The sequence below is a fragment of the Ostrea edulis genome, chromosome 2 (genome assembly GCF_947568905.1).
Source record: "Ostrea edulis chromosome 2, xbOstEdul1.1, whole genome shotgun sequence".
In the NCBI taxonomy this organism is placed as follows: Eukaryota; Metazoa; Mollusca; class Bivalvia; order Ostreida; family Ostreidae; genus Ostrea; species Ostrea edulis.
In genome coordinates, this window is record NC_079165.1 from 75,471,167 (window position 1) to 75,485,596 (window position 14,430).

The window sequence follows — 14,430 nt, forward strand, 5'->3', positions numbered from 1 at the left end:
TCAAAAGGAGCGGGGTTTAAAATTTTTACTATGGAAGTATATGGGGAAATTATAAAACACAATTTGAATGCTTCAAAATTTTTACATTGTCCGTTGTAAATGAATGGCAAATAAAAGAATTGCAAAATGTTCGCCAAAAAATGCGACAAAATTTTAACGTTTCTGGTCTCAACGAAATTTGGTAGAGGGGAATCGTAAACTCGATTTTTTCAAAATGGCCGTCGAAAATACAACAAATTTTTAATGTTGTCCAATCTCAACAAAGTTTGGTATGTATGGGTAGTTGAGAATGGCAAATAGAAAGGTGAACTGGAAATTTTCAAAATGCATGGCCGCCGAAAACGCGTCAATGTTTCAATATTGTCCTATCTCTACAAAATTCAATAGAATTTGGTATGTAGTGGTATTTGAGGATGGCGAATAAAATAGGGAAATCACCATTTTTAAAATGACCAAACTAAAATCTTTGAATAAATTTTGATTCAAAAGGACCAAATTTTCTTCCATGGGGGTTTCTGAAAATGTTTTAAGGCATTTCCAGCATTTCGCATGATGTTGAGGACACAATAAAACTTTCTTTTGATAGGAAACCCCTATTCAACGTGTCAAGGTTTGAACATTTTCCGATCTCAACGAAATTTGGTAAGTAGGGATAGTTAGTAATTGCGTAAAATGTTAAACTCGAAATTGTCAAAATGGCCGATATTTTGAAAATGGCCACTGAAAAAGAGTCAATCTATTTTTGTCCGATCTCAACAAAATTTGGTACATATATGTAGTGGAAGTTGAGGATGGCGAATTAATTAAATGGTGAACTGGAAGTTTTCAAAATGGCCACCATCTTCATAATGGCCGCCAAAATGCGTCATATTTCTGAATAAAATTTTAACGTACATGTATGATAGAATCCCTGGCCAATTTTTTCAGCGTCTTCCGAAAATGCTTTTAAAAGAATTTATAGGATTTACACACCCTAGGGGGTAGATCCTTATTAGGTGTTTGAAACTTATAATTCCATGTTGGTTGGACATGTATGATGTGTAAAATATAATGTCTCCTTTAACTAATAGCATATTTAAAGCTTGTTTCTTCTTTGCTAAACATATTATTCTGAAAGGGTTTCCTTCCATTTTAAGGGATCTCAGGGGAATTAATTGCCAGAGTTTTCCAAGAATAATCCCAGTCTAATAACAATATGCATTTTGTTTATTTTGCAAATAAAAAATGTGTGAACTTACTATATGTTTAAATGTGAAACTTCGATATCATAGACTTCTCTCACCGACTACACAAAAATACATTACTCGCGTAATTAAGAGATTTGATATATATTTTCATTGATATGTTTCTTATGTGATTATTGAGCCCTTCACCGGCAATGGTGACGTCTCCATATGAGTAAACATTTCTCGAATGGGACGTTAAACAATATACATGTACAACCAACCAACTTGCAATGTATGTATGAATGTACGCAACCTTTTAAGCCACAAAACAATGATTAAAAGCCAAATTATCTAATTATATGTCCCCAACCGGTTTGTGAATAACAAAATCAGCGATCGAGGCTCGCCGACTGCCTCTATTCAGACGTCCAACTTCTACCGCATTTCTCAACGAAACACAATTCCGTTGAATAAAAAACGCAAAATATAAGATTTAATATCTTTAAAACTTGTCCATCAAACCTTACAAAATTCGAACTTGATATGTAGTTTGCCACTCTGAAACTACATTGCAAATTTCATAATATATCCACGCAACCATAACAGAAAAAAATGTATGAAAACTAAACATGGGACAGACTGACGGAGGGACAGATGGAGAAGAAAGCTATAATCCCCTCCGGTGAAGGGCTGCAAAAGTTAGGCCTATGTTCGGCGCTTGCGGCCTTTGAACTGGGAGGAATTTTTATCATGCTACACCTGCTGTGACACGGGGCCTCAGGTTTTGCTGTTCTCATCCGAAGGACCGGCCAATTTAATTGCCTCATGGGTACTGAGGATTTATTCTAACTCGGATCTGTGAGTAGGTGTTTGGGATATACTAGACAGTGGTATGCTCAGTGAGCGGATCAAGACCTTTATTTAAAGTAGGCGTGGAGGTTTCACATCGTATTCTAATACGTACATTGAGTAGATCACATGTAAAAATAAACTATCATCGTTGATGAGGACTACGGATCGGGGAGGGGGTAATTTTCAATTCCAATTCACATTTCGTCTGAAGATATTCTATTAATGGGGCATGGGCATGATTTAAACTGAAAATTGTAAATTCTTAGAAATGTTTACAATGCTTGATTAAGGTATTTCTAATGGTCAGAAAAAAAATTAAATACAAGAGAGATATTGAGATTACAATTTTGTTATGTAAACAGGGCTCGTTTTCGTTTACATAGGTTAAATATACAAGCAAAAGTTTCCTCTAAAGCCGAATTTGCAAATTACAAGTTAATTTTGAACACCATAAAATAGTTTCTAGTGCTTGTCACATCTAGTTTTGTTTTTAAAAAAAGATTTTTTATTTAAGCAATCTATATGTAAACAAAAACATGGCACGGGTGTTGTTTACATAACAAAGAATTGTGAGTGCTGTATCTCATTTGTAACTCAACAACTGACATTCAAGTTTTTTGCTGACCATTAGAAATACCTTATTAAGCATTGTAAACATTAAAAATGGGAAAATAAAATCTGAAATCCTTAAGTTTAAATCGTGTCTATGCCCCTTTAATATACATGTATACGGTAATGTCTTTATTTGCAGTAGCTAATCAAATCTCTATATTCCTATGCTACTACAAATGATAACGTTTTCTCTGAAGAAAAGCAAAACAAAAATGGCAAAATGTTGTCTTAGATGACAAATATGAGTCTATTTATATCGAACTTCTCGATAATTTTAAACTACTGACCTGGTTACCTGCGCAAGGTATCAAACGACAAACAAGGTAAGGGAAACTTTTAGCTCCGTAGATGTAACAATTCACGTGAGTCTTCCCTCATTAATTAATTAATTAATTACAGCAAGATTGACAAAATTAGAAATATGCCATACTACCACATGTATAAACATAATCTTTTGTATAATTCTGATATAGATACACAGTGATCACTTTGAAGCATCTTTATCAAGAAACAGGACTGTGTCAATTCAGTGGATAGGAATATCATGATTTCAATATTATAGATAGAAAACATGTCTAAAAGCAAGAAGAGGAAACTCTCTAAAGAGGAGCCGGTCAGGTTTCCGGGAGAAGTGGATGAAGTACATCCATTACCCTTCATAACAATGCCCCCGCAACCCAATGAGAAAAAACTGGGTCAGTTATCCAGGAAACAGCTCAAACAATTTTTTGATGAGGTATATATCCTTTTTCATTTTTTTACAGAGGGTGAATGTGGGTGCATGATTGAATGTGGTGTTTAAGAGTCAGTTTTCCTCACTCAATACATTTCATACCATTAATCATTCTGTACTTGTTAAATGATTGTCAGTTATTCGAATGAAAATGTTCTCAAGATGGCTACTATAACCTCAGAAATTCTCATGATTTTTTCTGTCATAATTGTTGCACAAGCATGAAGTGTTTGCTGACTAGGTGTTCGTGAGTTTACATAACCTGACCTCGGTAATACATTCTACAGGGATACACAGTAGTTGAGGATTTCTTCACGCCAGAAGAGCTTCAGCCTTGTCGAGACTCTATCTCCGAGATGGTCGATAATCTGGCAGATAAACTCTACCAGGCAGGGAAGATAACAGGTGACATCAGGTTCCATAAGGAGACCGACGGCCTCTCTAATCTATTCAACTCATTGAAAGACTTCTATAGCATGCACACGGTCGATAGTCCATAAAACAGCATACACGCTGGCTTTCGTCTTCATTGAAAGCAGTCTCTATAGATTTAATAATGACAATAATATCATCATCGGCGACGAAAATTTACACATGTTCCCAGTAAAGAACAAAAACTTTCTGATTGTCATATGATGCTATAGTTTATAGAATGATGCTATAGTTTATAGAAAATGAAGTTGTAGAATGTAGGCTTTTGAAGTTTCATTTCCTTGAACTGATAAAATGCTCTCAACAACTATTTCGATATGAATTTTACAGAAAAGTTTACGGAATACGACTTGTTCCAGAGACTCACAAAACTAGAAGAGGCATACCCTGGATCAAATATTCTTCTGTTCAAGTCCCAAAAGATGCCTAAGGTAAATGTCGCCCATTAAGATTAGAAAATTGCCTTGTTTACTTTTTTCATTTAGGTGCATGTAAAGAGTTTGATATTCCCTTTTCAGTCTTTTCAAAATTTGTGGTGCAATGAAAGATTGTTAAACATTATGGAGCAAATCATTGGACCGGAAGTCGCGGGACATCCCGTCTGGAATTTGCGCACAAAAACACCAAACAGTTTAGCAGTCGATATCCCCTGGCATCAAGGTGAATATATGTATATACTAGTGCATAGGTGTTTATCATGATATACTTTACACATTAATGGTACCCTGCAGTACATTTTCTGGGTTGATTTCAGACAGCGCTTATTTCAGCAATGAGTCATATGATCACATGATTGCTACAGCTTGGATACCATTTCTGGATGCAACAAAAGAGAATGGCTGCATGCAGGTACATGTATATGTTTAAATATTGCTATAAATGGTTAAAAATATATTTCAATGAATGTATGCTCATCTACTAAAAATATGATGAAAACATTGCAATTATATTTGTTTTTGTGTTCATATAACTTTAAAAATAGAGTAATTTGCAAATTTTTATAGATGGTTATTATATAAACGTCAATGTCGGATTTTCTTTAGGTTGATGAAAATTCGACTTTGCATGTCTACATAGATAATCAATGTGATGAATTGCGGAAATTTCATCAAAATCTGAACTCACTAGAGTGCCACAGTTTCAGCTTTAATGGAGTTAACATATATATACATTTAATTCATTATGATAGTCTGTAGAATATTCGCAAGTTTCTTGTATATATGGAAAGGGAATCAATTTCTGTTTACATAAAATATCTCAAACGTGAGCGTCCATTTAAAATCATAGTCGCACTATCAAAGCGTGTAGGCTTCTTCCGGGCCGTCGTAGAGCCTTTTGTTCACCTGAACCTTTCTGATCGACATTTTTTCATTGCCATTGTTGTTGTCATTTACCGTTTTCATATTTTGGATTCTTTTCTGGAACCAATTTGGTCATTTCCAACCAAACTTAAGACAAGACATTATTTGATGAAGGGGGTTTAAGGATGTTCAAATCAAGGACTATATCCCTTTGGAAGGGAATATATCTGGGAGGAAAGGACGGAATGTTTAAAAAAATTTCCCTTAAGAACCATTTAACCATAGAGGCCAAAACTTGCATGAAAGCTTTCTTTGATAATGAGAATTCAAGTTTGTTTCAACGAAGACCACCGCAGTCATGTTGGGGCAATATGATCGAAGAATATTAGAGATAAATTTCTGATGAAGAATCACAACACTATATCTGTCAAATCGATATTAATGCATCCTCATGTGGTGTAGAATCAAGTATTAATGCATCCTCATGTAGTGTAGAATCAAGTTTCTTCTAGTCATGGCCCTGTGACCAGGACAGGTACAAAGTTTACAGGTTTCTTCTAGGCATGACCCCGTGACCAGGACAGGTACAAAGTTTACATGTTTCTTCTAGTCATGGCCCCGTGACCAGGACAGGTACAAAGTTTACAGGTTTCTTCTAGGCATGGCCCCGTGACCAGGACAGGTACAAAGTTTACATGTTTCTTCTAGGCATGGCCCCGTGACCAGGACAGGTACAAAGTTTACAGGTTTCTTCTAGGCATGGCCCCGTGACCAGGACAGGTACAAAGTTTACATGTTTCTTCTAGGCATGGCCCCGTGACCAGGACAGGTACAAAGTTTACATGTTTCTTCTAGTCATGGCCCCGTGACCAGAACAGGTACAAAGTTTACATGTTTCTTCTAGTCATGGCCCCGTGACCAGAACAGGTACAAAGTTTACATGTTTCTTCTAGGCATGACCCCGTGACCAGGGCAGGTACAAAGTTTACATGTTTCTTCTAGACATGACCCCGTGACCAGGGCAGGTACAAAGTTTACATGATTCTTCTTGGCATGACCCCGTGACCAGGGCAAGTACAAAGTTTACATGATTCTTCTTGGCATGACCCCGTGACCAGGACATGTACAAAGTTTACATGTTTCTTCTAGACATGACCCCGTGACCAGGGCAGGTACAAAGTTTACATGATTCTTCTAGGCATGACCCCGTGACCAGGGCAGGTACAAAGTTTACATGTTTCTTCTAGACATGGCCCCGTGACCAGGGCAGGTACAAAGTTTACATGTTTCTTCTAGTCATGGCCCCGTGACCAGAACAGGTACAAAGTTTACATGTTTCTTCTAGCCATGACCCCGTGACCAGGGCAGGTACAAAGTTTACATGTTTCTTCTAGACATGACCCCGTGACCAGGGCAGGTACAAAGTTTACATGATTCTTCTTGGCATGACCCCGTGACCAGGGCAGGTACAAAGTTTACATGATTCTTCTAGGCATGACCCCGTGACCAGGGCAGGTACAAAGTTTACATGATTCTTCTAGGCATGACCCCGTGACCAGGGCAGGTACAAAGTTTACATGGGGGATATGATATAGGGAAAGTAGTCAAAATGATCTTCTAAAGAACCACAAGGGTGCAAATTATTAAATTGATGTGGAAACATTCTCATATTCAAGTTTGTTTCAACCATGATCTTGGGTCGCAATTTGGGTTTAAAAATTAAAGTATAAATAATCACGTTGGTCAATTAGACATATAATATTCGTGTGTGTACATGTAAAACTGGTCCCCTGTTTCTTCAAATGCATGGAGATGTTTTAATTGAATTCGTAGTTGCTTCCAGAATATCCAACAGAGAACCGAGTTTTCGCACTAAAGCAATAAAAACCAACCTATCTATAGATGTTAAAGCAATAAAAACCAACCTATCTATAGATGTTATAGCAATAAAAACCAACCTATCTATAGATGTTATAGCAATAAAAACTAACCTATCTATAGATGTTCTAGCAATAAAAACTAACCTATCTATAGATGTTCTAGCAATAAAAACCAACCTATCTATAGATGTTATAGCAATAAAAACCAACCTATCTATAGATGTTATAGCAATAAAAACCAACCTATCTATAGATGTTATAGCAATAAAAACTAACCTATCTATAGATGTTATAGCAATAAAACTAACCTATCTATAGATGTTATAGCAATAAAAACCAACCTATCTATAGATGTTATAGCAATAAAAACCAACCTATCTATAGATGTTATAGCAATAAAAACTAACCTATCTATAGATGTTATAGCTGGAGCTAGCAATAATTACACGAACAGAAACTCTTTATATGATAAAGTATCCCAGAAATTGTCATTCCCATTGGGGAAAGTCATCTTTTAAAATTCATGTTCTGAATAAATCTACATGTTAGAGGAAATGAAGCACAAGATAATATAATTAGCAACAAATAGACTAGAGACATTTGAGAAATGTTTCCCAAATACAATTTTATGTTACTGTATAGTAATAATATTTCCCAGGTTGCAAAAAATGGACACCGGAAGGGGAAGGTCGCCACACATCAGTGCTGTGCAGGTCCCACGTGGTACGTTATGCTGGAGGAGGAGGAGATGGCGAAAACTCTTGGTATAAAAGTCTCACGTGAGTTCTAATGAAATGACATGCACGAAAGGGTGAAATAAAGTTGATATAAAGAAACAATGAATATATTCTAATACAGATGTTGATACTGACACGGATATCATGACATTACCAATAACATATGGAGGATTTCTGCTCTTCAATAATCTCACGCCCCACAGAAGGTACGAGTATTGTGCATTGTAAAGCAGCAGCCTAATGGATTAACTTCTTCACATTAGTAAACGTTTCATACGTGCTATATGTAATTACAAATCATGATCCTTGTTGAATTAATCGTTGCTCTATTGTTTGCAGCCTAATGAATTACTCTAATGAAATCCGATGGAGTGTTGACTTGAGATGGCAATCACCAAAGCATCACTGGGGGTTTTACGACATTGGGGAGGGGGTTCTGTTCCGGTCTGCCGAAAAGGAATTCAAGGACCCTGACTGGGACAAATTCTTCTCCGTAGACAGAAAAGAAATATGGCAGAAGAAATATTTCAAACAGGTGATTATATACTCTAGAAGACTTTTGGAGTGTTTGAAATGACATTACTTCATTTTGACAAAGATTTATTATTACAATCATATTGTTAATATTTACTCATGTTTCCTCATCGCAGCTGTACATACTTATTTCATATGTAATTTAAGTCCTGCATTTACACTCTTTAAAAACAATCTTTCTCGTGACTATTTCACGTTTATCAAAAAGTTTAATTATTATATAAAGATTCTACTTTTGTCTCTTTTTTTTGCTGTTGATAGTTTGCATCACATAATCTATCTCTCTCTCTCTCTTAACAGAAAGATGACTTGGACCCCTTTGATACTACAATAACAGGTCCCTGGATTGGTCGCTGGGAAATCGTCAACCACAACAAGCACACCGACGCATTTAAGCCGGGTTAGGCGTCAATCCATGTCTTCCTGCTCCTTGTGTGTGCATTCTACTTGAAATACTAATATTGCATCGTATCATTTTCTAAATGTTGAGACTCTATATAATCGTTATTCAGTGCACGAACATCTTTTGCCAACTTGCATTGATTTGGATTTCTGAGTAAATTCTTAAAATGGTTGACGTATTGTTATTACAGCAATAAAATATTCCAATAAAATGAAATCCGTCATTTTATGTGTGGCCGTCAAAACTATAATTATTTCTAAACAGGGTTGGGCGGTTAAAACCATCCCCGGTTTTAACCGTCCCGGTCAATACTCCCCAAGTGGTCAATACTGGTCAGTTATGACTTAAACTGTCCATTTTCCTATTTTTGTTCATTTCTTACAGAGATAAAGATAAATTAAGTCTTTTCATTATATGGATCAATTGTTGATTAATATTTTTCATTAAATTCATGAGTTTAATACATTTGGTTGCTGAAACTGTGAACGATATATCTTCAGTACTACAGTAGAGGGTCACAGATAGCAAAGCTTGACAATTGGAGACAGACCTGTTTACATGTACCTGGACAGATTAAGAATAAAAGGTAGCTGGACATTACCTCGGCACAGGAAGCAGAGTTGACAGGTGATAATTAGCCTACTCTGGGATCAGAGATAATCAGCGTGCATATTATTGTTATGAAAACATCACTAACCCACCCTCAAATGTTTATTTAACAGTTAAAATGAAGATCTAAAACAATAGGTAGTTCTTGTTAAATTTGGGAATTTGAACAGAAACCTTTACATCTTCCCTAATTCAACAGAGTCATTTACATTATTTATATAATATTATGACTTATAAGTATATCATAAACTGATAGTGCATGTTATGAGTTACAGTATTTACCATAATCAAGATAATGGCTACTTAAACTCTGACGATGATATTCAAAATAACCAATAACACGGACTATTATGACGAATTAATTTTCAATTGACTAGTTTTAACCAGTATTGAGCACTCACATTGACCACTTTTGTAAAATAAAAATAATAATAATAAAACATTTACTCCGACCACGACGAGACTCGAACTCGCAATCTTCCGATTCGAAGTCGGACGCCTTATCCATTAGGCCACGCGGTCTTATTATACCTGTTAATTAAAAATATATAAAATATTGAATTTAAAGTTTTTTAAAGACAGTTTCACATCGTTAATATACCTATATACTATATACAGTGTAAGGTTAATTTAGACTAAACTACATTATCATTTACATGTATCAACTGATGGAGTAAAATATGATGACTTGCAAAACCTACTTAAAATAGGAAAGACAACTCTCATAAATAAAGTGTGTGTGGAAATATTTTACCCGCACGGTAAATATCAAATAAAAGCAAAGGCCTTATATATAAGGGCCTCAGAGTAGACTCGTCCACGATTTCCAACAAGGGGTAGTGGTGGTATATACAACTTTAATTCTGAATCTTTAAAGCATGATAAAACATAATGTACATGCATTAAATTATTATAAATATTATGCTTATCTAAATATATTAATGGAATTCCAACGTCACAAACTGGAAACAAGATACATCGGCTGGAGGAATTTGCCTATAAAAACTTCAAGAATTGTGTTACCATAGAAGTTCAAGGTCACTATCCACGGTACTCAGCACATGTATTGATCTGCACGAGATGATCACTTATCGGTACATTTCAAATATCAAAAGTCTACCGCAAAAGAAAAAAACAGTAACAGCCCGGACACAATTTGTAGCAAGTATCGATACAAATTATTCTCTTGAAGTCTTCAAATATCTTGACTGCCTCTTCCTTTGTTCTGTTTACATGTAGTATTCCCGCGAAAATGTACCACGTGCGTATGTAAATGATGTTAACTCGTTCGTTGCATTATATCAAAAAATGAAAGATGTTGTAATGCTTGCAATACTGGTGTAATTGAGGATGAAATTCATTTCCTTTTTCAATCTAAATCTTATTCATTATATTCAGTTGTGTAGGAGCTAGGGTGGTAATGAAGCGGTGAATCCGCAAGAAGGACCCGATACCAAGGAATAGCTTTCTACGCGAGTCGACTAAAAAGTTGATAACAGGTAAATAATGATACTACATGTACAAGTTCAATTCTCCCACCCCAGGGTTACTACGCCTATATAACTAGGATTAATATACAAATATATAGTAACACAGATGATGACATTGGTTTAATGATATGTTGTCGACTTACAATGTTTTCACAAAGCTTAAAAGCAAAGCAATCGGTTTTATGTGTTACTCATGTGAAATTTCTGAGTTGCCCAATAGTTATTTCCCTTTGTTGAACTCTTATGCACGGTGAGGCGCAAAATACGTTTTCGTATTCACGCGGTGGGTCCACAAAGGGTGATTACCTAACGTCATGCAACCACCCGAACTGCAGGAGCACACAAATTTAGTAAGTTTATGAGTATTTCATTATGAAATCGCTCAAACATAATTCGATAAACACCATCTTTCTTTGATAAAAGTATCGCTCGTGTAGCAGAGGAAATAAATAATAATTTCATGTTTAATTTAATGGCCTAATTCAAACAAATTATTCTTGATATGGTCAGTTTTAATTTTGTTAATGATATAAACAAAATTTACGCCTTTAAAACTTTCATCCTTATCTACATAGCCAGTCTATAATGTATGTATACATCTTGTACCCACCAACGCGTGTAACAGAATACTGAACGTACCTCCATCACAAAAGAGCTGATATCTCGGAAGTTGCGTAATACTGCTTAAATTGCGGCGACCTGCAGGTACGGCTGGCTGTCGGGCAATATAATAGCTAGTGTGTTGTATTCATTTTATAGGTAGCAAGGTTGATACTAAATGGATACTTGAAAGTTCTTACATACATGTATGTTACTATATACATGGCTGTACATAGATATACAAGTATATATGCGAGATAAATAAAATACCGATATACTATATGGTTATATATAGGATCTCCCATGGTTCTATCGAAAGAAAGAGCTGTCATTCTGAGTTCCTTCTAACACCATCAAGTTCAAGTCACACGTAGTATATTCAGATACCTTTTAAACGTAGTTAATAGGGTTTATTCAGAGCTACACATACTTGGCGGTAATTACAACCAAGACAGACCGGAGACAGTTTTGTGGGTTCTGAAACGTGGATAAGGGGTATTAATCAAAATCAGATTACGACAGACTAATGGAAACCCTAAATTACATGTAATCTATACTTACTGGTGCTGGTACACAAAACATGCTCTGAGCAGGTGCCCCTTTCTTGCTTTGATTTTCTCTCATTTGGGCTAATCCGCACCATGTACCCCCACACTATCACAGTACCAAGCGATGGGATTTAGACACTGTGCACAATCAAGAACCCTGTCTGCCCTTCTTAAAAATCTACCTTTTATAGGGGGCCATCCACCTTCCCTCTCAGCTACAGACCTTTTGCTGGTCCCTGCATGTTTTCACCTGAATTTCTTCAGCAACTGACCACGCGTCTTAGTATCGTATTTGTACCCATTTATATGCTAGGAATCATGGTGACACCTACATGAAAGGTGAAGATAACGAACAGTGATCAATCTCATAACTCCTATAAGCAATACAAAATAGATAGTTGGGCAAACACGGACCCCTGGACACACCAGAGGTGGGATCAGGTGCCTAGGAGGAGTAAGCATCCCCTGTCGACCGGCCACACCCGCAGTGAGCCCTATATCGTGATCAGGTAAACGGAGTTATCCGTAGTCAAAATCAGTGTGCCAAGAACGGCCTAACAATCGGTATGAAACCTGTCAGACAGCATTTGACCCAATGATAGGTTGTAATGACGGACTAGATCGTTATAACGACCACATAATTTGCGAAATGCTGACTTCAATCGGGACTGTTGAAACCCCTGTACCATCAAATTGTTTGTCAGTAGCTTGCCTTGATTTAAAAACTGACTATACGCAGAACATGTTGTATATCAAAATTTTTATTGAGCACTCAGCGACAATTGACATGTATCCTAAAATTATTGTACACATTTTTACACATGTAATATCACTTCAAATATGAGGTATTTCAATTTTTAAAGAAAGTTGCGGGACTCTAGTGCGAAACTGTTCCCTGCTACCCAACCCCTACTTCCGTTAATAAATAAGTCGTGCATAGAATTACATTATAAGGATCATATGTGCTTGAAATATGCCTTGTCATCTATGTTATTGAAATATTCTATCGATTGGCATCTCTTTTCCTGATTATTGTAATTATATCATATTTGTGTATTTTGGACTTTGACTTAGAATAAAGTATTGTTTATAGAGAACCAGTGGACTTGATCTGGGTCTGTTTTCTCGCCCTTATTACTGTTCTAAAGGCTAGCAATAAGTCTAGTGCGGTCCTACTGATATGAAAACTCTTTAAAAATCCCCTCAAAAAGAACTACAAAAATATAATTTATTAAACTTTACATATGCTTGGAATTACCATTCTCTCACCAGAGGGTGTGTTACGTAAGATTCACATACACCTCTGTCAACGCTTGGAATCACGTGACAATAGAATCACATGATATAAACAATCATTCTCGGTTTCCTTTCCCTTTAAAAGTTCTGGCAACAGGTGATACATCGGGTTCTTTTTATAGTCCACTGGCACTTTAATAAGTGCATATTTACCACTTAGCTGTTTATCTCCTATTTTACAAGTTTTATCGTATTTTTACAGCCTTTCTTACTTTTGATTCCTTGTTTACACATATTACGAAGTAGTTCCAAATTTAGGATCAGAAAACGGCGATTTTAAATAATTTACAGTAAGCATAAATTTAATTGCACCAAAACATTACATAATATGACTAAATATTTAGTCCAAACATAAATGTTGGATATAAGAAACTTTTACAAGATTTCTGTAAAAAGCCGTTGACAGAGAGGTGTAGTGCGAGGAGTGCACGGAACTCTGGGTAGAGAATGTGGAATTACATGTAATGTACATGTAGATTCAAGATTATACAAAGCATAACCCAAATTAAAGTACCATCTGGAACGTATGGGTCCTCAATGGAGGTTTTAAGTTTCACATAGGATTACACATATCTAGGGAATATTTCATAATTCTTCTCGAGATTCTGAATGGTTCAATTTGTTAAATCTAAGATATATACAAACGTTTTCATTGGCTTCTTCATGTAAATGAAGCCACGAAAGTTTTCCCCTACATATGAAGTACATGAACCTGTCTCCAGAATATTCGACAGGATTTGCCGAAATTGTTCGCAAGCACCGCTTCTGGTAACATCGTGGCATTCAGCAACATTTCTCCCAAGAACCGGTTCTAGTGACAACACAGCATTTAAGCGACATTTGTAAAATAAGTGATATTTAGGGACGTTTCTCCCAATCACTGTTGCTGGAAAATCAGAGGTATTTAGGGACATAAAATCTTCCAAATAATGCATCTGATGAAGGCAGCTGTCGAGATATTTTTCCCGATGGTGCTTTTGTAAAGTCAGCAAAATTCGACCTTTTCTCCACACAAATGATTCAGCATCATTCAGTGATATTATCTTTAGTAAAATAGTGGCATTTACTCACTATTTCATGCATTTAGTGATATTTCTAACAGACGCTGCTGCTCTGTGTAAAACAGTGGTACACGTATTTGCTCACTATATCACTCATTTAGTGATATTTTTCTCAGACACTGCTGGTGGTAAAATAGTGGTATTTGCTCACTACATGTATATCACTCATTTAGTGA

At 36.0% G+C, this 14,430-nt stretch overlaps 1 protein-coding gene and 1 non-coding gene across 5 annotated transcripts; one reads left to right on the forward strand and one right to left on the reverse strand.

Moving 5' to 3' along the window:
• The first annotated feature begins 2,805 nt into the window (after window positions 1-2,805).
• LOC125681951 (1-deoxypentalenic acid 11-beta-hydroxylase-like) lies at window positions 2,806-8,861 on the forward strand. Of its 4 annotated transcripts, none has more exons than XM_048922246.2 (10): window positions 2,806-2,953; window positions 3,193-3,366; window positions 3,651-3,768; window positions 4,126-4,226; window positions 4,314-4,455; window positions 4,550-4,644; window positions 7,635-7,740; window positions 7,835-7,919; window positions 8,053-8,248; window positions 8,548-8,861. In XM_048922246.2, exons 2-10 carry the CDS (start codon window positions 3,202-3,204, stop codon window positions 8,650-8,652), a joined length of 1,113 nt encoding a protein of 370 aa, XP_048778203.2. In that variant the 5' UTR covers window positions 2,806-2,953; window positions 3,193-3,201; the 3' UTR covers window positions 8,653-8,861. The 4 variants fall into 4 exon arrangements, with proteins under 4 accessions (XP_048778203.2, XP_048778202.2, XP_056009598.1 ...); XM_048922245.2 differs by having other exon boundaries at window positions 2,826-2,953; window positions 3,104-3,366; window positions 7,635-7,755; XM_056153623.1 differs by having other exon boundaries at window positions 2,826-2,953; window positions 3,104-3,366.
• An 847-nt stretch (window positions 8,862-9,708) lies between these two features.
• Window positions 9,709-9,781, reverse strand: Trnar-ucg (transfer RNA arginine (anticodon UCG)). Its single transcript has one exon. It is a non-coding gene; the product is annotated as a tRNA-Arg (tRNA).
• Window positions 9,782-14,430: the final 4,649 nt, after the last annotated feature.